At 35.8% G+C, this 27189-nt stretch overlaps 1 protein-coding gene across 1 annotated transcript in view; it reads right to left on the bottom strand.

The window, feature by feature from the left end:
• Window positions 1-876: 876 nt before the first annotated feature.
• The window catches only part of LOC121380591 (1,4-alpha-glucan-branching enzyme-like), a 29486-nt gene continuing 3173 nt past the window's right edge, over window positions 877-27189 (bottom strand). The window contains exons 2-15 of the mRNA XM_041509475.1: window positions 26688-26857; window positions 23031-23149; window positions 22422-22544; window positions 20803-20947; window positions 18183-18273; window positions 16256-16465; window positions 11923-12038; window positions 9370-9497; window positions 8709-8807; window positions 7539-7821; window positions 5737-5921; window positions 4999-5132; window positions 4548-4665; window positions 877-3600 (exon numbers count right to left, since the gene is read on the bottom strand). Coding sequence (XP_041365409.1) covers window positions 3553-3600; window positions 4548-4665; window positions 4999-5132; window positions 5737-5921; window positions 7539-7821; window positions 8709-8807; window positions 9370-9497; window positions 11923-12038; window positions 16256-16465; window positions 18183-18273; window positions 20803-20947; window positions 22422-22544; window positions 23031-23149; window positions 26688-26857 — 1969 coding nt within the window. The 3' untranslated portion in view covers window positions 877-3552. The remainder of the gene's footprint in view (window positions 3601-4547; window positions 4666-4998; window positions 5133-5736; window positions 5922-7538; window positions 7822-8708; window positions 8808-9369; window positions 9498-11922; window positions 12039-16255; window positions 16466-18182; window positions 18274-20802; window positions 20948-22421; window positions 22545-23030; window positions 23150-26687; window positions 26858-27189) is intronic.

Below are 27189 nucleotides of genomic sequence, written 5' to 3' on the forward strand. Positions count from 1 at the left end.
TCATTAAAAAAGAAAAAACAAAAGAAAAAAATAATTGCAATCAGGAATTGATATGCTATACGGAATAATATGAAACGACTGGGAATTACATGTATTTTATTCCACGTGTGAGAGCGTGGTGCATAAAACAATTCCCAAACGAGTTTGATAAATATCATGTTATAATTTATTTATTATCTGCAAACTGTGATTTATAATAAATGTTAAATATGATTGTAACCGCTTCACATTCGATGTTAATAACATTAAGCCATATCAGTTGGCGATTTTGAATGTCAATTTCAGAAACCGAGCCTGCATCAAACTTACATCTACCACAACGGTTCGTGAAGTCAGAAATGTGCCATAACAGTGTTCAAGGTATTGTTATAACCCATACCATAAAGACGGCATGAGAAAATACAATATTTATGTAACCATTACTGTAAACCATGTGGCTATTAAATAAATATACATACATGTATATATACTGAATTAAAAGTCCACACTAACGTTTACAGTGAGAGAGAGAGAGAGAGAGAGAGAGAGAGAGAGAGAGAGAGAGAGACAGACAGACAGACAGACACAGTGAGAGCCTACTTTTAAGTGTACATGACAAACATCAGTTAAAATCTGCTCTTTAGTTTAATGACATCATTAAAAGCGATAGAATGTGCTATCCTACCTATACACATACGTATAAACCTTTTTTTTATGTACTTTTCTGTCTGCAGGAATGTGAATTTAGTGTATGTGGTACCAGCAGATTTCTTTCTGCTCTCTTGACCCTGCATCACAATCTGACGCCTAATAGCTGCTGTTTTAAAATGTAATGGGCTGTCATTACAAAATGTTATTCTTTTACTTTTATATGTACAAACCAACAGAACAAAGTAGTTACTATATAATGGTTTATTGGCACTTTCAGCTTGCTGATATAACATCAATAGCTTACAGACAGTGCGTAGCAAACACATCTTGGTGTTTTTAAATACACCAATCCAAAATAAGTAAAACATGTATGTATGTAATTATGTATGTCACAACAATATAACATTAGTATTAACAAAAACATTTCACAAAAACCTCCATCTCTCATCCCCCCCCCCCCCCCCCCCCCCCCAAAAAAAGGCCCCACAAACAAGTCCCATCCAAAGTGTATTGACAATGATACAATTACATGGACTATTCCAGAAATCATAACATGACGTTCGAGAAAAACATGTTTTTGCTGGTAAGCTGCGTAGGTTTTGTTTCATGGATAGTTTGATGTTAGTGTTAGTTTAGATGGAGGGACAAAAAGAAAGAAAAAGAGTGTCTCCTACCCTACACTCGCAACGGATAATTTTTTTAATAGCCATAACCACTCAAATGTGCCAATTTCTTTATATAACTTGAGAACAAAATGTGTCATATCACAATTTAAATTCACTCGAAATGAGAAAAAGAAAACATATATCACAACCTTCGTTATGATGGGATGTGTCAAGTCTTAAGAATACTGATAATTGACACAGTAATTATTCAAATGTACAATTTGTCATCAAGGGTGGCTATACATGGTCTTTTAAGACTGTAGAAGAGATTCATTGGGCCCTTTAGGCTATAACTTTTGCCATTCATTAAAACCCATATTAATTTTTTTTTCCAATGACAATATTTTTATTTGCAAACATCAGATTCCATAAATTCTTGAACCTTGGACAGTTTGAAATTTGTCATCTCTTAAGTTGTCATAATTATATGATTGGTCCCTCAAGAGTAAATATATAGTTAATATGTCATTAGAGATTTGTGAGCCAGACATATTGCATTTTATTATCCCAGCGGTCACTTGTAACAATGAAAATATTACTCATTGGTATAACATATCACACTACTGGACAATTTAACTACGCATGTACTAATCTATGACTTTTGTAAGTACTAAATGTGTGATCCCAATATTTCAAACATGGGAATGACATCACTTATTTGAAATAATATGCATGTGCATATATCTTTATTATCAGTGTGAATTTGTAATTATATTTTATTTTGAAACTATTTTTGTTTTATGGATTTTTTAAATGTATGTTAGTAATTAGTCATCATACATCTCAGTAGCGGATCCTGCATCTGTGCCTGCATCTTGAATGTTGTTTTATCACAAAAACTGTTCACACTTATTTAAGTTTGCCTTGTTGCTCTGCCCCATAATGTCTCTCCATCGATCTAGGCCAAATGGCCTGCAATTTGAGGCCTGGAATATGAAGTATGGCTTACTTAATTTCTATACACATGTATGAAATTCCACTCACACATGAGGTCATAATATAATAATACATGTAAATCCAATGCCAGTTATTATCAGAATTATATTATTTGTAAAATAATTTTCATCTGATACCGACTAAAACTTGTGACAAGTGAAAACTATTTCATTTGAGATATAAACTTGATAACAAGTACCGGTAATAACATCTTATATCCTCTATTTTGCATTTTTATATATTTAACAAATGTAACATACCGGGTACATGTATTAGTATTGAAATCGCCATCTGATTTTTAAAAACCCCCACATATATCAAGAGTTACTACTTTACTTATAACACGCAAACAATAAAACAAGAGTATTATCACCGGTTTGTAAACAATTAACAGTAGCACTAAAAACATTTTTGTAAAGTGATACAAATTTTCCTAAAACTAAAACACAGGATTTTTTTTTTGTTTAGCCAATTTTCAGGTATGTAGATTATTTCCTTGAAAATTATTAAAATATGGTTAATTTAAGGAATACATGTATTTTATTAGCCAAAGACTAAATGCTGTAGCCACTTTGGATAAAAACAAGCAATTGGCTAATCAAATAATCAAATCGAATGAAGGTACGTTCAGTATTTTTAGCTGTCAAAGTAAAATCTTTTTTTAAAAGTACATTTAAAATTTCAGACACCTTTGTATTGCTTGAAAAAAATGTCTGTTAAATAGCTATAGGGCTAAGTCTACGTTGGCAAATTTTATTTGAAAATGGTACAAATTAATTTCATGTATTGAAATATATTTTGTTGGAAAATAACAAAATAACTGGGGGTTTCTGCAATTTTTAAGTTTCATAAAAAATTTAGTAACATTTTCTTTTCACCCACAGTTAGCCCTAAACTATATGGTCATCTAACAGCAAACAGTTACAAAAAGGTTTGGGGATTTTCCTTTTGAATGTATATATCTATTGGAGCTGCATTTTGTCTATTTCCCATATAAAAGTTTATTCACACTGTAAACAAATCAAGAAATGCCCTATTACTGATTTGCAGACAGAGGATTCTGACTGGTGGTAATATTATGTTGGTAAAGTTCTTTTTTAAACTGACATTGCATTTATTATAACTAACTGTCAACAGCATGATCGACAACAACAGTGGCATTGTAGTGAGTTAAAAAGCAAACATGAATGCATTGTTTACATAGCAACATGCTAACTATTCAGTGAAATTATCATAGCACCATATAATTAAAATGCTGGATGACAAGCACTGTTAATATGTCTACGTTTTGTTCCCAAGAATTTGGTACAACTGATCTTCTCTAATCAACCTTCGCTAGGACAAAAGCTGTTCTGCATGGAACGTACACCTGAAAGCAAACACACAATTCATGAATTAAACAGCATATCAGTTACCACACAATTCATGAATTAAACAGCATATCAGTTACCAATCTTAAAACTGTGACACTATCACGTGTGTCAGAAGAAGAGAGGTTGAGAGGCACTGCCCTTTCCCTTCCCCAACTCTGAAAACTGAGTTTGTGTGTCCTTCCCTCCCAAAATGTTTGGCATCTTCCTTTTAATGCCTATGTGCCTTAATGGTCTGATTACAATTTTTTTGTTGAAATAAAAAAATAATAAACCCAGCATAACTCTAGTTTAAATCAAATTTGTGAAAAACAAATTCTGATAAAATAAACTTCAAATAAATGAAAAAAATCAACATTTTAACATTGTGGATACTTCAGGCGATATATCTCACATGACGTCACGTAAGTTGACAGACTTTACACTGCATATAGTGCATTCCCCTGCATAGTGATTCACATTTCCCGCCGAAATAGAACAGGCAATATATTAATTGAGAGTATGGCAGCTTTTCAGTGATACCTTGCAATTTAGATTTTTCAGCAAATATTATTGCTAGACAACAATCTTAGAACGTCGCGGTCATTTGGAGGAATCGGTAGTTGGTTGTGACAGCTAATTTGATAATAAATTTGATCGTTTTACCAAACCAATACCGGACAGCTAACCCCAATTGCACGTACGACTATATACATTTTTTGCATATTTTAAAAACCAAATTAACTGATCTAAAATATCATAAAAATTAGAAAACCCCATGAAAATAGTACTAACTTTTCATGTATGAACATTATTTTATGTATTTATAAAAAAATTCAAGTGAAAATATGTGCGTTATAAACTAAATGTGTTTTTGTCAAAAATTAATCCAGAAGGTTAAAGTACAATTTGTGCTGTCTGATATGCAAAAGTAATTATGTTAAACAAGAAGAAGCCAAGGACTCACAAACATGTGGTTTTTTCTACCATTCCATGGTTCGTTGAAAGTGTGAAATTCTGTGTTGTGGTCCAGGCGTTTATGACCACCATACTTCTCTTCATCAGAATCCAACACTATTTTGTACCTGTACTCATCAAGGAAGCAAGACAAGAAAACAAATAAAAAACCCTTCTACTATACATTTTTTGTGTGTGAATAGTAACACCAGTGCCAATCCCAAGCTCTACCCCATATCATAATAATTAAGTTATATTTTTTATGGCAAAATTAAGAGTAAAATGCAACAAATGATTGCAAAATATACTCTTTTTTTGGTTTTGTTTAAATGCATATCTGTTGTAATGTTTCTGCCACTATTTGACAACAATCTGTTAAGCTGCTACATTTGTGTGTTCCAAAATGAATCAATCTATGTACAATTATCAAGAAATATATTTCATCTGTGAATCAAGGATACGTTCCTGGTACCTGTACACCTATCTTGTAGTCGGTGAAGCTCTTTGTTGGGTGGAAATTAAAAATGAAGACCAAGATGTCCGCTCTCTCAAAAACTACAACCTTGTCATCCTGGTGCTTCCAGCTCACATAGTTCTGAAACAAGATAGCAATTTTTACAACCATCAAAATCTTATAATTTTCTCACATAATAATAATCCTTGTTAAAGCAAAAAATATTATCTTAAAACATTTTGGGTGGAATTTACGAAGCCTGTTTTTTTTAAAACAAGTGTTTAAGCATTGTAAATGTATGTACTCTAAAACAGGCTTTGTAAAACGCCTTATCATTGTATCAACTTTTTTGTTGTTGTTGGTATACAAAATAAAGGTATTTTCAACTCTAATACTTCAATAATCAGTATTGGATTCAATAATTGATTTAATTGGTGAATTTTTTATCATGAATGTAATGATAAATAAAAATATAAAGTCACACGATGAGTAATGTCAAGGGATTCTATTTAACCCATGATATTATCTGAGCAGAATGATTTATATATAATTTTTTTTATTAAAATCTATTTAACATCATATTAATATTAGTAAATGAAAATGACATAGTAGTCACAGAGAATTTGATTAAAAAAACAAAACAAAATTAAAATATTTGGAAAAAATGTGAACCAGCCTCTGACAAGATATGAACTGCAATCTTCAGCTTGGGAGTCCAACGTCATGACCATTTGAGTTCACTTACCTGTGAGTGGTTTAACCAAGAATACTTTTCTTCCAGATGCAACATGTCACGATCAAAATTGTTAAGAAATTTGTATCTGAGAGTGTCGTCGTCTACCAAGTGCCACTGTCGTCTGCAATAGTGATAACTTTCCTGGTTACCAGCTCGAGGGAAGTCCAGCCATTCGGGATGACCCCACTCATTGCCTGCAAAAATAAACAAACGTACAGAACCAGAGTAGTCTTTATGATGATCATCATTCCAGCACCACCAATTAAGGTTGAAGTCAAGCTATTCTGGGTATCAACGGGCCTCTTCTTTCCAGCAATATGGAAACACACCAAGAACTTGATTTTAAAACCAAAAACAAATAGACTGGCAGACTTAAAATTAATGTAAAGTGCCAAATGACATTTTGTAATCAATCATCCATGATCAATTAATAAAGACTTAAATGAATGTACATTGTGCTTTGGGATATTGTATCAGCTAGCAGAACACTCACATGTTGGAGTTGACCTTGTTGTATATTAAAACTTTTAAAATCACGTTTGCTGGATCAAATAATTTAAACACACACACACACACACACACACACACACAATAAATGAATTTTATTTATTGGAATATCACTACCAAAAATATGGATAAAAAATATGTAGATAAGGTTGGTGAAAGAACAATTCTCAAAAAACTCCACAATGCACATTTAAAAAGTGTTTTATGTTACAAGTCAATATATTGCAAAAACCACAGGTGGCTTAAAATCACAATAGTATCTCTCTGTTCATTATTTGGATACTGAACATAAATTCACAACTAAATATATTCAAGCTTTCTGCTCACCTTATTGAAGAAAAACTATTTCTACACAGTTTAAACTACCATATTTTCCAGCCCATTACACGCAGAGATGAAACCTGTTTCCTCCGGTTGGATCGGTAGGGGACTAATAAGAAGCTGAAATATACCTATAAAGTTCAAATAGCCTGACAGACAGACAGACAGAAGGATGGAGATGAAACCTATAGTTCCCTCCGGTTGGACTGGTAGGGGACTAATAATACGTTGAAGTATACCTATAAAGTTCAAATAGCCTGACAGACAGACAGACAGACAGAAGGATGGAGATGAAACCTATAGTTCCCTCCGGTTGGACTGGTAGGGGACTAATAATAAGTTGAAGTATACCTATAAAGTTCAAATAGCCTGACAGACAGACAGACAGAAGGATGGAGATGAAACCTATAGTTCCCTCCGGTTGGACTGGTAGGGGACTAATAATAAGTTGAAGTATACCTATAAAGTTCAAATAGCCTGACAGACAGACAGACAGAAGGATGGAGATGAAACCTATAGTTCCCTCCGGTTGGACTGGTAGGGGACTAATAATACGTTGAAGTATACCTATAAAGTTCAAATAGCCTGACAGACAGAAGGATGGAGATGAAACCTATAGTTCCCTCCGGTTGGACTGGTAGGGGACTAATAATACGTTGAAGTATACCTATAAAGTTCAAATAGCCTGACAGACAGACAGACAGAAGGATGATCATGAAACCTATAGTTCCCTCCGGTTGGACTGGTAGGGGACTAATAATACGTTGAAGTATACCTATAAAGTTCAAATAGCCTGACAGACAGACAGACAGAAGGATGGAGATGAAACCTATAGTTCCCTCCGGTTGGACTGGTAGGGGACTAATAATACGTTGAAGTATACCTATAAAGTTCAAATAGCCTGACAGACAGAAGGATGGAGATGAAACCTATAGTTCCCTCCGGTTGGACTGGTAGGGGACTAATAATAAGCTGAAGTATACCTATAAAGTTCAAATAGCCTTCTCCTCCAAGCCCTATAGTGATCAGTCTAATCATCTTGTGCAATGCTATCCCTCGTTCAATTACTGGAGTGTTCTCAGAAAACACGGCCATGTGTGTGTACATTTCCTTGTCCATCAACCAGAATGCTAGGGTCTTATCCCCGACCAGGGACTGGTCATGGCTCTCGGCGTACGCAATGCATTTCTCCGAATATCTTCGGTTGGTCAGCGTGTGAACGATGTAATTTATGTCCCAGTCCTCATCAGACTTCTCTTTCAGGTACTACAGTTACCAAAGGAAAGAGGACACTATTAATGCAGCAACATCCATACTTCCAGAGTTTCTGCCAAGAGGGTAAGAATTAATGGATACATTTCTATAATTTTTAACGAATGATTATAGTAAGAGAACTGCTGTTTAAAATTTGTTAAAGTACATGAAATACCATTGTCCAATTTCAAAACCCATAACAACCTAATAGGGGTACTATGGTCTGTTTTGTTTTTATTATGTACCCTCAAATATTTTCTGGCAGAAAGCCCAACTTCATATTTTTACCTTTCTTTTACAGTGCTGTAAAACAAAGGAAAACGTTTTGCATATTGCTTGGAGTAATGTATTGAGAACTTCAAATATTTTATAATCCGTAAAATATGATGGTGCAGGTTTCAGTTTGGGATTATTTTAACTACCACATTTGTTACTAGGACAACAAATCAATACAAGTTAGGAACTAAAATTATTTTACATTAATAATAAAAACATACACTCAATTTGTGAGATATGAAAAAAGGAAGTATGTGTAGAAGTCAGTTTAAAATGGTTTTGACCCATACTATCCAACAGAAATATATCTGGAGGTGTTGATCATGAATAAATGAATAAATGAATAAATGAATGAATGAATGAATGAACAAATGAATGAATGAATGAAAAAATGAATGGTTTAACAACATCCCAGCACAAAAATTACATCACTATTGGGTGTCAAACTAAGGTAAATGTGTAAATGAAGTGATGATCAACATGAATATAAAAATCAAGAGTTAAATAAAAACACAGTGTAAAGAACTGTGCAAAAAAATACAAACATCACAGAGAGGTAAAGTTAAAATTATGAATAAAATTCAGTATTCTAAGACAGTCACAACTGCGACATCTGATCTTACTTTGATCCACATGTCTGGTAAAGCCATGGCGAGTCTATAATCAAATCCACCACCTCCTTCCCGGACAGGACGACACAGCGCGGGCATCCCCGACACATCCTACAACAAACATCCGTGCAAGACTAACAAAGTCATTCAACAAACACTTTGTAACTGTAGATGCTCCAAAGCAGCATGCGTTCACCTTATTTGCATGTAAGTACAAAGAAATAAATAGATCAATAGTCAAATAGAAATAAATTCAAAGTCAGTCTTGATTAGGCCATTACAGTGCATATAAATAGTACCTTTTTCGTATTCCGTGTGCTGGGGGAAAAAAGGTTGATCAATGAGTGATTTTTCTACACGCAAGTTTTTCAGCGCGGTGATGTCATAAAACAAAGTATTTAGTAATTTACCTATGGCCTAAAAGTACAAAACGACAACATCAAATTTTATATAGTAATCCGTTTGTGAAAAGGCAGAGATGAAAAAGCACATTTCCACTCATTGGGAAAATAAAAGTTACTCGATAAAATAATTTTTTCGTGTGCAGTTTTTCCAGTGTGGCGATGTCACAACAAAGTATTTTGTATAATAATCTGCTTGTGAAAAGGCACATTTTTATACATAGGAATGCGTTCATGGAAAGCGGATCTTTTACTAACTGAATGTTAGTTACCTCTGCTATTGTGATCATGAAGGGGTAGAGTGTGTGCAGCATGTAATTGGCTAGCATCAGATAGACTAGAGATTCTGTGTCTGTGTTCATACCAAAGTACTCATTGTAGTTACCACTAAAGCCATGACCTGAAAAACAAAATCATTATTAAACCTTTTGATAATATCAAACTATCAGGGTCACATTTTGACTTATGTTTTAAGGCGATGCCACATGGTACCTCGTACGAGAATAGCCGTTAATGACACAACAAACATTATGATTTCATCGGTGACTATGCAATTGACTATTCTTGTAGAGAAAGGCATTTGAAACTGGCTTCTGATGTTATCAGTCATGGGACACTATTTGGGAAGGTAGAAAAATCTGATGGGTTCACCAATGGCGATTGATTCTACAATCCATCACACATCAGATTTAAAGTTTGTTTTGTTTAACGACACCACTAGATCACATTGATTAATAAATCATCGGCTATTGGAGGTAAAACATTTGGTAATTCTGACATACAGTGTTAAGAGAGGAAACCCGCTATATTTTTCCATTAGCACCAAGGGATCTTTTATATGCACAGGAAAGCACATATCAGACTTTATTACACACCAGTGTAAAATATTGCTCATGTCATAACAATTACTCAATATCTAACTAGTGTAATATTGGCACGCACAGAGTGGCGTGGTTTTTTAAAATTAGAATGACATCAGTATTTGAATGACATCACTTTACATCTCCCAGCAATAAAATAACTGGGTGCATGACATGTCCTTTTTCAGAATGCTAGAAAAAATTAGGTGTAAAATTGCTGCTAACATATCTAACTGTGTTTGTATTAAATAGTGTAATTTAAAAGTGTACCATTATGAAATATATATGGCGATGAATTAAAATTGCGTTAAGATAGGCTGTTATATTTGAGCCTATTGTGTACGAAGCCAAAACAATGTTGCGGGCAGTGTCTGTTGTTGACCTGTTACTCAGTCGTTGACCTTTTTAAGACTGTGTACAAAATGTCAGCGTCACATTTAGTCAATCCCATTCACTCAGCTTAACCTTTGCTGGTCCGATCAACAATTCAGTTATTATTTTGAATTTCAACACCTCATTAACTGACAATTAATGCAAGCTTCACACCAACATCTAAACTGTACATTGCTGACATCTCATTGCTCATTGTGACATCATTTAAGTTTAGGTGGGGTGTAGATCACTTCCTGACCCAATTCGTTGAAAAATAACGTGTAGTAGGTCTCGACATCTGCTTACTTCTGTGTTGCGGCTTGTTTGCAGTTGGCTTGTAATAAATAAAATACTAAACTAGCATGCCTGTCATATAATCTTTTATGAAACTCGTGAACAGTGTTAGTATTTGACTCGCTTTCGCTCGTCAGATACCAAAACTGTTCACTCATTTCATAAAAATGGAATGACAGGCAAGCTCGCTTAGTATTCTATATTTAACCAGTTGTGGTGCACTAGATGGAATGAGAAAACACACACTCAGCTGAATGGATCCACCGAGGTGGTTCAATCCTGCAAAGCAAGCACCTCAGGCTAACACTCAACCGACTGAGCTAAAGCCCCCCCCCCCCCCCCCCCCCCCCCCCGCATATTAAACCATATAATGTAGCTATATACCTCTTAACTTTTAAGTATTTCACCACTGAACTACCCCAACCTCAACCCAAATAAAAAAAATTATCAGTGGAATGTATTCTACCACTATGCTACACCCTCAACAGTTTATTTTGTTTAATGACACTACTAGAGCACACCGATTAATTAATCATTGGCTAATCGATGTCAAACATTTGTTCTTTTTTTTTTACACTTGTAGTCTTCAGAGGAAACCTGCTCATTTTTTCTATTAGCAGCATGGGATCTTTTATATGCACTTTCCTATACAAGACAGCACATACCACAGCTTTTGCTATACCAATCATGAGGCACTTGTTGGGATAAGAAAAAAAACCCGGTCAGAGAATGGATCTTTCGAGGTGGCTCGATCTTACGACGCAAGCACCTCAGACTAAAACTTAAAAGGCCACTGATATTGCAAGTCTGTAAAACTGGATAATGTAGGATTGAAAACACTCAACTTGTAATATAAACAGTCTTTCTTACGTCTTTCTACTTTAGTTTTGTGCTTATATTACCTGAAGGTCTCAAGGCACACAGTTCAGCTATCGGAACTGTCAGTTAAGGAAAGAGGTCAATGGTTAGTAGTTAGTATGAAAGAAATCATAAGACATCTTATCCCACTGATATAAGATTGTTTTTATTTTATTTAATGACACCACTAAAGCACATTGATTTAATAATCACTGACTATTGGATGTCAAAACATTTGGTAATTCTGACATAGTCTTAGAGAGGAAACTCGCAACATTTTTCAATTAGCAGCAAGGGATCTTTTATATGCACTATCCTCCAGGCAGGATAGCACATACCACAGCCTTTGATATACTAATCGCCCCACTGAGATAAGAACCATGTGCACCTAGAATAGCTACCATGTCATTGTGATCAGCTTTTAAAAAATATCTTACGTACCCATCCCATGTGTGTGATACAACATGGATGTTACACCATCAAACCGGAATCCATCAAACTTGTACTGCTCTACCCACCATCGTAAATTGGACAACAGAAATCGCATTACTTCCCACCTGGAAAATTACATGAATAGGAAATTCCTTGTAGCAGTATATATTGTAATAAGCTGTGTGTCAATTAACTGAGATCACTGTGGAAGAAGTGGGTACACACTTAAGGTTATCCATTCTGTTTTTAAATGGGTTTGAAGTTTCTCTGATCCATTGTCAGTGCTCTACAAGCAAGTTCAAATTTACTCTGCCCTGGCCAGTTAAGTATAATATTTTAGTCGCCAGCCACTTATATTTAGTAGCCAGCTAATATATAAACCACATGCTTTTAGTGCCATTTTACGACACTTTACTCATGTCGTAATTGTTATTAGGACTGCATTCGAATGTACTCGTGAAGGGGTAATTCCTAGTTGTTAAATAGTAATTACAACGGTTTGTGTCCGGTTCCACTAAAACAGTGAACGACTGTTAACTATCCGCAAAATCCGTACCCAATAATTTTATTAAATGAAATTAAGCGAATTAACATTTTAATGACACTGCTAAGATATGCATTTAAATTGCAGTACTTATTAAAAGTTAAATAAAAGCATTATTTACCAGGCTTCAACGTGTTACTAGTAGTTACATGTACCAATCGGCTACCTTACTTTTGGTTTAAATAATATTTATTTTCATCTTTTTACTGCCTTGTAAATCCATAAATACTGTTTTGTAAATAGTTGTGTCTTTAAAGCCGTCTAAAGTCGAGTCATGAAAATAGAAACGTGTTTTCATCCTCCACTGGTGAACATGACTTCCGACGTGATCAAAACGACATTCACGACTGGAAAATTCGTTATCGTGGAGGGACCCATTGTCACGATAAGCACGATACGAATGGAGCGCAGCATAACACATATATAAGTCGAACATTTAAAATAATTAATGTTTGAGTTTCAAACAGAGAAGTAAAGGCACACAGTGACTCAACAATCTCATTTTAATACACAAATAAAACCGGGCTCTAAATGGGACAGGACCAACTTGGTCCAAAACTAAACTGGGGCCGAATTATTTTAAAAAACGATTGAAATTCAAGTTAAGGGAGATAACATCATAAAGTATTACCCCCCTTAACGTGTTTACTCTTGAATACTGGAAAATTGTTTTCATAGTCCTATATAACTTATTTTATAGAAGATAAATTGCTACTGGTCCACTGTGTTTTCCAATGTCCAGTTTTATTTACAGATTAAAGTAAAATTATTGGACAGTCGCCAACTAGCGAATGTGATTTTAATTTTTAGACGCCAGGGAATTTTTTTTTGTCGCCATGGCGAGTATTTTACTCGCTTTGTAGAGCACTGATCGTACACTTACACACCTGGAACTTTCTAATGCTGATTATACATTTATGTCAATGAAAATATATATGGGTATTCTACATACCATATATCGCTGTGTATTAGCCGACTTTTCAAGCCTCTAAATATTATCATGAGAAGAGGGGTCGGCCAATACATGGATTCAACAAAAAATGTCTAAGAAAATACAACAAAATATTGCTGTGTACGGAAATACAATACTAACGAAAACGCGTCGTTCAATCTCGGCTGTGTTATTTAATCACTATTTTTAACAACCTGTATTAAGTCCCATACAATTTCTGGTAAAAGCCACCGACAAGTAGCACCAGTATTTGGCGCCAAATGTGTCACATGATTGGAATGGTCATTAAGTATTTTTATGACCACTGATATTTTGTCCTCAATTAAAGATTTGATTTGTCAGAACGGATGATTTTTACTTACCGTCATTGTTGATTCTGCAATTCCTAATACACTATTAGAAACTACATTTTATTAGAGATATCACAACTTATAAAAAGAATGGAATAGGTCGTGTTCATCATTGCAATTCTCTGTCGTGGGTGTTTAATAATATTTACACTGCCATATAAAAGTAAAACTACATACATTTATCAGCTAGCGATGTCCATGCGATCGATTCAATTGATGAATAAAAAGAACAGAATAACATTATCCCACATCAGGGGATTTTTTATATATACTACTCAAAAGAATTTAAGGGTCAAAAATTTATAACCAAATAAGTTTCAGAGTGTATTAGATTGATGATGTAAACTACACCAAAAATTTAATTTATTGTTCCATATTTACAAAAACCCACAAATCAACGTCACTGTATACAAGAAAGTCACATGACATGCTGTCAAAGTTGAAGGTTGTCAAACATGGATTTTACACATTAGAACATTCGTTTAATAGTGTGTGAATCCACCCCTGGCGCGAATACACTCGACACATCGTTGCCTCATGCTGTTGATCAGACGTCTGAAGAACTCTTGGGGAATGGCCTGCCACTCTGCCATAAGAAGTTGACCCAGATCATGAAGGTTGGCCGGAGAGGCATGGTTATCCCGAACTCTCCTGCCTAATTCGTCCCAGGTGTTCTCTATTGGGGCCAAGTCAGGCGAATATGCTGGCCAATCCATCCTGGCGATACCTTGTTGTCTGAGAAAGTCCGTTACCACCCTGGCACGGTGGGGTCTGGCATTGTCATCCAGCAGAACTGCCCCGCCGCCAATCTGCTGAAGGCCTGGGAGAACCAACGGCCGGATAATCTCATTCAGATAGCGGATTCCATTCCGATTGCCATCCACCACATAGAGGGGGGTCCTGTGGTGGATAGAGATGCCGCCCCACACCATGACGTTGCCACCACCGAACCGGTGACGTTGTCTAATGTTAACATCAGCGAAGCGCTCCCCAGGACGTCTGTAGACACGAACCCGACAGTCGTTGAACTGGAGACTAAACCTGGACTCATCAGTGAACATCACTCGACCCCACTGAACACGTTGCCACCGCAGATGAAGCATGCACCAGTGACGTCTGGCCGTTCTGTGACGTGGTAGGAGTGGTGGTCGAACAGCCTGGCGACGGCAGCGTAGATTATTGGCTCTCAGACGATTGCGTATGGTTTGATCTGACACTCGAGTTCCAGTCGCAGTCCGCAGATTGTCACGTAATCGGCGTGCAGTGGTTGTGCGTTGACGTAGAGCCATATTGGTGATGTAGCGGTCATCTCTATTTGTAGTGCTTCGGGGTCTTCCCGAACGTGGACGATTTCGAACAGAATTCGTTGCTTGGTACCCTTGCCACAGTCGGCCAACGACACTCTGACTGACACCAAGTCTCAGAGCAACATTTCTTTGCGTATTGCCATCCTGAAGCCAAGCAATAGCCCTTCCTCGATCTTCGATAGTCAGTTGAAGTCGTACCATTGTCGAATTTGGAGTGTGCACCGTACACGAACGCAAGCTCCAATTATACGGAAATTCAGCATTGGGAACATGGAATACACGTGCAAAGCGTGCAAATGAAGCGCTTTGTGAAAAAGCAAGTTATGGGCACTTAGCAGACCTTTCGCTTTCGCCCTAATTTACGTGCAAATGTAAGCACGTTTTCGCCATTAGAACTAGTCGACAGTGTCAATGACAGTGGATTTTAATTCATTTATGGGTTGCTTAGACCCACTTTCGTCAAAATGGAACACTACCATGCGTGACATTATGGTCTAGCTAATATAATTGACATTCAGAAAATAATGTCGAAAATATCGTCTGACATTTAAATTCTTTTGAGTAGTATATATATATATATATAAACCTTTATTCTTTTTTAGCAATCTTAAAATCGTTATTAAAATAGTTTTTGTACATTGTACATTGATCGGTTCGTTCACCAAAACAAATTCCTGCGATTCACTCAGACACTGTTGCCCGATCGGATATATCTATATTTTTTCCCGTTTTAACTACATATGTACATCCTATACCAACCATTTTGTACCAGATATTGATGGTAAAACTAAGGGGTTGGCTTATCCACAGAGTCGGCTAATACACAGTGATATATGGTATAGTGTGATTGTCTTTTTGAACTGAACCCTAATCCAAGATCACTTGCAGAATGAAATTCATGTGGTCATTCATATTAAAACTGGCAAGTCCTGTAGTCTTTTGGCAAATGTGCGCTTATTAGACAAAAAAACATGAGTTAAAGTTAAAAGTATAGTTCTGCATTATTAAATAATGTTATAAGACAGTGAATAGTAACTGAGAACTTAATGAAAACAAATTTATTGATAATGTTCTTATTTTTGTAATTCTGTCTTTTGATTACTGTACAATTTAACAATTTCATGGAGAAGTACCATGCCTGTAAATGTTAAAGAAAATCAATGATAATGTTGAAGCATAACTTCCTTACTCTGTGTAGTTAAACAGTCTTGAATCCCAGAGATCGTGAGTCCCACGTCCTGCATCATGAAAGAAACATGCACTTGTGCCGTCAAAGTTATTCAAACCATCAACAACATTTTTGGAGGCATGACTATGTACAATGTCCAAAAGAACGATTATTCCATGAGAATGTGCCACATCAACCAACTCCTTCAAGTCTTCAGGAGATCCGTATCGACTGCAATAAATAAAGACATCATTCATAACAAAGAAATATTTAGAAAATACTCAATGAACTAATACTGTTTATCTATCTTGTATATCTTGCATCAATTCACAAGTGCAAGATAGATGGTATTGTCGAGTAGCGAGTTGGGTATATTCTATTTTATTACCATTTATCAATATTTATTATTTTATGGAAGATTTTCAAACGATATTGTTGTTAAAAACAAGTTTGCAAGCTGAGAACAAGACACAGCGTTACGTCATAGCTGCAACGTACGTATTGCTGATGATGTAAGTTAATTGTTGACATGACTGCCACCATGGAAACTATTTCTTACACATAATTAACCGTCTATAGTGATGCACTGATTATGTCAAAACGTAACCAGGGGAAGAAATGTCTTTTTGTCTTTCCATATGGGTAATAATATTTGTATACGTGACTCAAGAAAAATTGCAGTTGAGATTAATGGAGGGCAAGTTATGAGATTATTTGATATAGTCAAAGAAAAACAGTAACATTGTGATAAAATTAAAACAGTATCATTGTGATAAAATTAAAACAGTAACATTGTGATAAAATTAAAACAGTATCATTGTGATAAAATTAAAACAGTATCATTGTGATAAAATTAAAACAGTAACATTGTGATAAAATTAAAACAGTATCATTGTGATAAAATTAAAACAGTAACATTGTGATAAAATTAAAACAGTATCATTGTGATAAAATTAAAACAGTATCATTGTGATAAAATTAAAACAGTATCATTGTGATAAAATTAAAACAGTAACATTGTGATAAAATTAAAACAGTAACATTGTGATAAAATTAAAACAGTAACATTGTGATAAAATTAAAACAGTATCATTGTGATAAAATTAAAACAGTAACATTGTGATAAAATTAAAACAGTATCATTGTGATAAAATTAACAACAAAGGAGAAGACTGATAAAAATTATTTTTGGTAAAATCTATTTACAATGTACAGTCAAACCTGTCCTAGTGACCACCTGTATTCAGCGGTCAACTGCTTTAAGAGGCCACATTTTCCCTTCCCAAACGATTTATAATGTAAATACACCTGTAATAAGAGGTCAACTGTCTAACATGGCCAGCGGCCACCCAAATCGGATCCCAAATTGCTAAAATACATGTACCTGTATTAAGCGGCCACAGTAAATGTTTACTATTGTATAAAAGGGATATTTAACAACAGCGATAAGGTGCAGCAAATAACCGATCTTCACACCTTCAGGAATACTAGTGCCCATTCAGTCCCGACATCTCTACTGTGTATCAATTAAGAAAGTATGACTATGGAGTGCATCTAATTGCCTCTGGACAGGCTACGCTTGATATTTATAGGTTCACTTACTATGATAATACACAACAGGAAGTAGAAATTAAATAATTAAATGGAGGAAAGAGAAAACAAACTTGCTGACAACGGTTAATTTAATACATTCCAGTTGCAGTTTTTTCCTGAAGGAGGCGACAAGTCAAAAGTTTATTTATAGTAAAAATCCGTTAATTAGCAGTACAGACGCTAACACAAGAAACAACAACAAATGTTTTAAAGACTATGTTGCAACCTGTAACCAGTGGCCACCTGTCTTAAGCGGCCACTTTTATCTACTCCCTTGTCTGACCGCTTAAAACAGGTTTGACTGTATTTTAAATATGGACATACAATATCAAATAAAGGCCAAGTCTATCGTTACCTAGATGCTGCAAAGTAACTGGTAATCTGGTAACCAAAACTGGCGTAATACGCATGTTCCATGACAGCCATCATCTGAATAGCATTGTAACCTGAAAAGATATTTTTCGCAATGTATTGTTTGGCATTAAAATAAATGAATGCTGCAAATAAATTCTCCACTTCCATGTTGCAGCACAAACTACTGATTTTCCTTGTACAAACAGAAAGATGGGACAATCTTTTTAGCATTCTGTTCGGAGATAATGCACTGCTTAAATGAAAGTTAAAGCCAGGCCCGTACGCAGAAATTTATATGGGGGGGGGGGGGGAGTGCATAATCGAGTTGCTAGGTCTGGGGGCATGCCCCCCCCCCCCCCCCCCCCCCCAATTTTTAAAAAAAATCTAGAATGCAGGAGATGCATTTTCCTGCATTCTGGGAAGTAAATTTGAAATGTTTCTTTGCCTCAAAATATGTCAAATGACAATTGTTTTCTTTTTCTTTACACATCCACAGACGGACCTCGGCAGACTATGGGGGATGCGTATACACCCCTCACACACCCCCCTGCGTACAGGCCTGAAAGCTAAATTATTTAGTTTTTAATTACACCACTAGAGCACACTGATTTATTATTCATGACTATCGGATGTCAAACATAATTTTTTTTACATATAGTCTTTTCCATTGGTAGTAAGGAATCTTTTATATGCACCATCCCACAAGACAGGATAGCATAAGTCATAATGTCTGTCTGTTTATTTTCTGGGATCTACATACAATTATTTTCTCAGATATTTTCTCTTAAATTAATGTATATAAACTTTTACCATGTCACTACAGAAGGTTTCTATGATTTGCAAATTTGACTAATTAGCACAATTAATGCTGGTGAAAGCTTCTTTTATAAGTTAACAATTCTTGGTATAACATTCTGAATAAACTCCTATGTTGTTACTTTGCCTTCCCATGATATACTACTCAAAAGAATTTAAGGGTCAGACGATATTTTCGACATTATTTTCTGAATGTCAATTATATTAGCTAGACCATAATGTCACGCATGGTATTGTTCCACTATCATTGACACTGTCGACTAGTTCTAATGGTGAAAACATGCTTACATTTGCACGTAAATTAGGGCAAAAGCGAAAGGTCTGCTAAGTGCCCATAACTTGCTTTTTCACAAAGCGCTTCATTTGCACGCTTTGCACGTGTATTCCATGTTCCCAATGCTGAATTTCCGTATAATTGGAGCTTGCATTCGTGTACGGTGCACACTCCAAATTCAACTTCAACTGACTATCGAAGATCGAGGAAGGGCTATTGCTTGGCTTCAGGATGGCAATACGCAAAGAAATGTTGCTCTGAGACTTGGTGTCAGTCAGAGTGTCGTTGGCCGACTGTGGCAACGGTACCAAGCAACGAATTCTGTTCGAAATCGTCCACGTTCGGGAAGACCCCGAAGCACTACAAATAGAGAGGACCGCTACATCACCAATATGGCTCTACGTCAACGCACAACCACTGCACGCCGATTACGTGACAATCTGCGGACTGCGACTGGAACTCGAGTGTCTGATCAAACCATACGCAATCGTCTGAGAGCCAATAATCTATGCTGCCGTCGCCAGGCTGTTCGACCACCACTCCTACCACGTCACAGAACGGCCAGACGTCACTGGTGCACGCTTCATCTGCGGTGGCAACGTGTTCAGTGGGGTCGAGTGATGTTCACTGATGAGTCCAGGTTTAGTCTCCAGTTCAACGACGGTCGGGTTCGTGTCTACAGACGTCCTGGGGAGCGCTTCACTGACGTTAACGTTAGACAACGTCACCGGTTCGGTGGTGGCAGCGTCATGGTGTGGGGCGGCATCTCTATCCACCACAGGACCCCCCTCTATGTGGTGGATGGCAGTCTGAATGGAATCCGCTATCTGAATGAGATTATCCGGCCGTTGGTTCTCCCAGGCCTTCAGCAGATTGACGGCGGGGCAGTTCTGCTGGATGACAATGCCAGACCCCACCGCGCCAGGGTGGTAACGGACTTTCTCAGACAACAAGGTATCGCCAGGATGGATTGGCCAGCATATTCTCCTGACTTGGCCCCAATAGAGAACGCCTGGGACGAATTAGGCAGGAGAGTTCGGGATAACCATGCCCCTCCGGCCAACCTTCATGATCTGGGTCAACTTCTTATGGCAGAGTGGCAGGCCATTCCCCAAGAGTTCTTCAGACGTCTGATCAAAAGCATGAGGCAACGATGTGTCGAGTGTATTCGCGCCAGGGGTGGATTCACACACTATTAAACGAATGTTCTTATGTGTAAAATCCATGTTTGACAACCTTCAACTTTGACAGCATGTCATGTGACTTTCTTGTATACAGTGACGTTTATTTGTGGGGTTTTGTAAATATGGAACAATAAATTAAATTTTTGGTGTAGTTTACATCATCAATCTAATACACTCTGAAACTTATTTGGTTATAAATTTTTGACCCTTACATTCTTTTGAGTAGTATACAATGCAAACACATTTCACAGCTGCATAATAACTATGTGAACTTTTACCATGTCAGTGATCAAGGTCTCTATGTCTTGCACCGTATGTAGTAGTTAATGCCAGCAAAAGCTTCTTACCTAAGTCTGCAATTCTTGGTATAACATTCTGAGTAAACTCTTTATATGTCGCTACCTTGCCTTCCCATGATGCAATGCCAACATGCGACTCGTAGATGCGTAACCTGTCAGCTCTTGGTGGGTGAGGATGTTTGGCATGATAAATCTAAAATAAATTATAAATATTTGATACAGTTCATTAAAAAAAGGTATAGTTTTTACAGTTTATGATCCAATTCAATAATGAGCCAATCTACTTTATGATGGTTAAACAGTGCACTGCTGTTTCAAGGTGTGACCAAATGCATGTGTACATGTATGTGTTGCATACATTTAAAAAAACTAATATCCCTCCTCCCAAAATCCCCCCCCCCCCCCCCCCCCCCCCCAAATAATAATAACCCCAACCCACTCATTAATTTACTTGGGTCAAAAAACAATTCTTCATTTAAAGTTTTACTACATATTTATTCAACATTATTAAACAAGTTTTAGATCTACTTAAACATAAAAGGTAACGATACAACGAAGAGACTGACCACATTATAACTGTAATCTTAACAAGCCAGGGCTAGCTCTGCCATTTGCCAAATTTGCCAATTGCAAATTTTAAACACAACTAGCAAATTTTATTTTAATTTGGAAAAATAATTTAATAATATGTTATGTACACCCAGACCTAGCCCTAAAAATTCTAATCAGTCTTTCATTTTTTGAGAATGTAACTAAACACAAGGACTAAGAACATCCATTGTTTGTATTAAAAGGGAACCAATGAATTGGCATGTAAGTCAATAATGTATAATGTTAAAACTCATATAAAAACATATGAAGTTTGTTTCCAAAATGTGAGATATCCATTTACGTTATTTTGAGAAATTGTGGTTTTGCTGCAATGTACTACAGCAAATATCACATGAAGCACAGTTTTAATATCCTGTTCATTGGGCATAGATTGTGTTCTGATGTAAATTTCATTGTTATATTGTTGAAATTGACTAACACTGGAATACCTTCACTATGAACTCAAAAATGAGGAAACTGGCATACATAGTATTTTGGAAATTAACTCTTCATATAATTAAGCTTTAATGAATGAATGAATGAATGAATGAATAATGACACCCCAACACAAAAATATACATCAGCTATTGGGTGTCATAAAAGGTACAAATTAAAGGGCATAACATTTTTTCCACAAACTCTTGGTGTATCAAATTGCTAATGTTTTGATACAAGGATGAAGGCAACTGACAGAACAGCTAAGGTTTGGCTTTAGTTTCTGTGTACTGCAGTATCGATTACAATTTATTTGAGAATTTAAAATTTTGTCTTCACCGCTGTATTAAAAATGGGAGTTAATCTATACCCTGTCTGTGTGATGATGCATATAAATTATCCCTTGCTACTGATGGAAAAATGTAGCGGGTTTTCTCTCTATGACTGTGTCAAAATTATCATATGTTTGACATCCAATAGCTGATGATTAATAAATCAATGTGCTCTAGTGGTGTCATTAAACAAAACAAACTTTTTAACTATACAATTTGATTATAATTTGTTTTAAAAAATATAGTTTTATTTACATAAAAATTTTGTTTGGCAAAAATGTTTATGATAGTTTATGGTATTCTTTTTACCTGATCTTTGGGAGGATCCCAAAATAACTGTTCATATATTGCAACATCTTTTGGTCTGTTGACGTGTGTGGCCCATGGACATATTCGATCTTCTATTTGCCCCGATCTTGTTTTCATTCCAAGCTAGAAACAAGCCAAAATGTGTATATAAGATCAAAGAAAATTCTAATTAAAAACAAAAGGCAATTTGTTTTTGAAAAACCGAAGTATGTGAGTATTGTATAAACATACAAAAAAGATCTCCAACTAGTAGAGTCAGATTAACAAAAGAACAATGAAGACTGGTACGAGAATTATGAGCTACATACACACTTTTTTTTTTTTTTTTTTAAACAGGGTTTTAACGCCCATGTTTCTAGACTCCGAAAATTGGCATCATTCCCCACCATTCACAAATGGTTATGTAATTTAAAATCTAACTTGGTTTAATAAGATGAAAATTCCCTCTTTTGTTTTGTAAAATGACAAAACTTCCTAAAGTCAAAGCCATGGGCGACAAGTCAAATTTTAGAAATAAAACCCTAATTAAAAAACAAACCTGTAATGACCAATAACTTCTTAGGTAAAATAACAAAAAAAAGCGCAATATTACTAAAACTAAAATTCAACCTTCAGCTTGCTGCAGTGCTTGATGGGACAGGAGCCGTCTGCTTCTGGTGGTATTTTTAGTTCCCATTTCCCGAAGTCTAGCTTCTTGAATGCATACTTGTCTTCAAACTTCCAGTCATCTAAGATCACAATACAAAATGTGATATTAGTCAAAATTATATATAATATAAATGTGTATAGTTTAGATTACAGGACAACTGGACAAGAAATATAACCTCGGCCCATATTAAAATAACTATATGTAGCTTGCAAACTTAATTTATAAAAGAGATTAGATTACCCGGAAACACGATAAAAGAAATAAATTTAGAAATTATAATTTGTGGATATAATTTTAAAATTTGTAAAAGTTTGTAAATACCACAGATTGCAAATGAAGTATGAAATGTCCAGGTACGAATCATATCGGGTACGAAACATCCGTAATCACATTATTATTAATCAGTTGGAATCATGACTGCCGGTAGTAGGTGTGCATAGTAGGTGGTTACAAGTGCCTCTTAACAATGCCAGAAGTAACTTCTGAACACTCCCAGAAGCACTTGGTCAGACTAAGCCCACAGCTAAAAGCTGATGGGGAATGGCAGGTGTATGACAAGTACCTGTCATAGTTGGAGAGACAAGGACTCGGATGTGGAGGTGGACAGCAAAAGAAGTTGAAAAATAGGAGGAATTGCCAGATCGGGAAGAAATGAGATGGATTCAAAGGAGAGAAAGGAAAGGGGGCAGTGGGATAAAAAACAAAAAAAAACCCCAAATCAGTTGGAATCAACAGATCAACTTTAGATTAGAATGATACAAACTGGAGGAACTATTACAGCTAATATTTCTCCACACAATCAATTAGGGATTTTTATAATCGATCATCATAATGGACCCCAACTGTATACCCCTGTCACTACAAAGTAATGACCAAGGCATGCATAACAATGAAAATATCAACCTAAATATACCAAACATGGATAAAATAAGGTGGCATTTTATAAATATTGTATTACACTTTATTTTAACTTTTTTGTCCGGTGTTATATCTTTTAATTAATCGACTCGTAATGTTAGAATAATATTAATATTAATAAAACTAAAGACAAATAAAAATATTGAATATATTCGGCTCTTTGAGCAATAACATCTAAAACTACCCAAATGTAAACAGAATTGTTGTAACCGATAAAAGCTGTGATATTTCTATGCCAGACCTGTCAACCCTCCCGGATTCCACAGGAGACTCCCAGTATTTATCAAGTCTGGGGCAGATCTAGAGGGGGTCCAAGGTGTCCGGACCCCCCCTCAAATTTGAGAAGTGCCCCTTTTATTTAGGATTTTTAGGTTTTCATTTTCTGTTTACGTTTATCCAAGTTGCAGACAAACACTCTACAGGCCATTTTCAAACGATTAGAGGGCTCCCGCTGCCTGCACAAAAATACTAGATTTGCGCAAGTGCAGTATAACTCACGTGACATTTGAACGATCATAACCATTTTGATTTGTTCAAATACCACGGTAATTTAATATTATAAAATATTGGCATTTTCTGTCAATGTATAGAACACTATAGAATACGTCTGCCAGCGTCCCTGTTGTAGCAGTATTATATTATGGTCCATGTGAACCGTGTGTAATTTTTCAATAGTGCCTTTTCATAATGTTATGGTGCCCTTTTTGTCTTGTCAGAAAAGCTGGATCCGCCCCAGCAAGTGTCCCGAAAACCTGCCCGGGAAAACGATTCTCCCGGGAAATCCTTATTTTTCAACCTACCATGGCTGTGTATTGACATTCAATGTTGCCATATATAAAATTATCCAATTTCATCCTAATAACGCCTCTGGCTTGTAACACGTCTCCCCACTAGATTACGTAATGCAACAAGTGCCAGAATTGACTGACCGAATCAGGCGCATGCATCAATACACACGATGTCAAAATCACATGTCAAAGCAACACAACGGAAGAACCAATTAGCTATTTAAACAATACTTTTATCAGTTAGTTTGGTATGTTTGTGCAGTAAAATGCTGGTAACAGTAAACTTCAAGGGATTATTTTTGTATAATTATTAAATGTGTCTGACATAAAGTTACTCATGGAAATAGGTATAATTCTGCTATATTTCACACGATATCAATAATGAGGTTTGGTTTTATTTATAATTAGTGAAAATACAACGTTTGTTGCATCGTTATAACAATTTTAAATAAGTACTACACCACTGTTCCTCATTATAGTAAAAACTGAATATTAATTTATAAGATTTATTTAAATTTGTCTTACATACTTTTCACAAACCACAAATAACGATGATCTAATGTAATCTGTAAGTGTAATACCATAAATGTACTAATTAATGTTTTAATTTCTTCTTGTGTTATTTAAAAATTTTGGATAAATATATATGTATTTTCTTTTTTCTATTTATTTTATTAAATGCCAAGATCTAAGGTTGACAAGTATACATGTTTACATGACATTATTAACAGGGTGTGCAATTTACGGTCGCCCGATCGCCCATGGCGAGTCAAAATAGCGTCGAGCAAGTCAAAACTGTATCATGTGTCGCCCGCCTGGCGACCGAAAATTTCCACATATTGTATTATGTATCAAAATGCGAATAACTAATGTTTGTAAGAGATCGGAAAGTTATTTTTTTTATTTATTGTTTTTAACTGGTTTCCTATTAATATCTGCGCAACCAAACCCATATAGGACATACATGTAATAGCGATCACTTCCCCAGTATATCGAACAGACTAAAACCATTTGGAATGCCTCAGCCGGGTTTGATTATGCATTCGGAAAACCTCGGCCAAGTAAATGTATTCGTAGCTTCAATCGGAACAACTCAGTTATGTCCATCTTTACTTTCCATTTATGTTTATTTCTCTAGTGGATGTGATTATTGTTTATATACATTGTATATTGCGTTAATTTCTCGTCATACGGTCATAAAAGCACCGTATTCATTCCAAGACCGAACTTTGGTAAAACATTCCAGATGTTTGACTGTGTGGATCCCGTGACAACATAATAATTAGAATTTAATTACAACAGTTTGTAATAAAACTAAAACAAGTTCTGTTTCCTTCTTTTGGGTTGTTATTATTGTTTGTATGATATGATAACATGTTTTTAAAGTGCAATTTAAGTAAGTTCTTTTTTAAAACGAAATTCGGTTGCGGGCCATTCAAAAGTTGTACGGGCGAGTCAGTATTGTTGTGAGTGGCCCGATTGGCCAGTCAAAAAAAAATCCCAAGTGCATACCCTGCATTATGTAGTGTTCATATAACTTATTGTAATAATTTTTAAAAACTTGCGATTTTGAGTTAAATTATGTGCATTTAAAAAATCTTCTTTTTGACAAAATCTCCTTCTTTTTCAACACCCCCCTCCTGCTTTCTCTTGAATAGAGGTTCACAGGTCTGTTCTATGCATTCAGCGCCGAGATTACCGGGCCAAAAATACAAGGGTGAGTCTAGAAATTATCGATGTCCGAAGTTACCGTAATTCAATACAAAAGTATATTTAAGCAAGTTTTCCATTAGTAGCAAGGGACCGTTAATATGCACTTTCCAACACACAGGATAGCACATACCATGGCTTTTGCTATACTAGTTATGTGGTTGGGACAAAAAAAGAAGAACCAAAACCGTTATAACTTACTGAAGTCTCCTCGAAGAAAAATTCCCTCGGCCCCAGGAGCCCATTCTGTTACACAGATTCCGTTGTCTTTTGTACGGTGAACTCCAAAAGTGTCATAGCCTGTGCTGAAGTTGGCGATACCACCTTCTATTTCATTTATATTCTGTAAGATCTTTTGGAAGCAACCATATCTGTGCCAAAAAAATAAATAATAATAACAAGAATTATTTGGAAATAAATGTCTAGTTTACCATAAATATTTTCGGTGTGTGGAGCCTCCTTTTTTCATATATGTCAATTATAACAAGCATTCTCAGAATACTGCTAAAGCAATACACGTCCCTAACAAATTTTCATATCTCCTAAATTCAAGGGCCGTAACTCTGTAAAAATGGGTAAATTGCCACGAAAGTCAAACTTGATCTGTAACAGTATATGATAAAGCTGTACACCAAATCTCAGCTCAATATCTCAAGGTATTGTGACAAAAACATCCAGAAAACTATTTATGGGACAGACGGGT

This window comes from Gigantopelta aegis, chromosome 9 (genome assembly GCF_016097555.1).
Source record: "Gigantopelta aegis isolate Gae_Host chromosome 9, Gae_host_genome, whole genome shotgun sequence".
In the NCBI taxonomy this organism is placed as follows: Eukaryota; Metazoa; Mollusca; class Gastropoda; order Neomphalida; family Peltospiridae; genus Gigantopelta; species Gigantopelta aegis.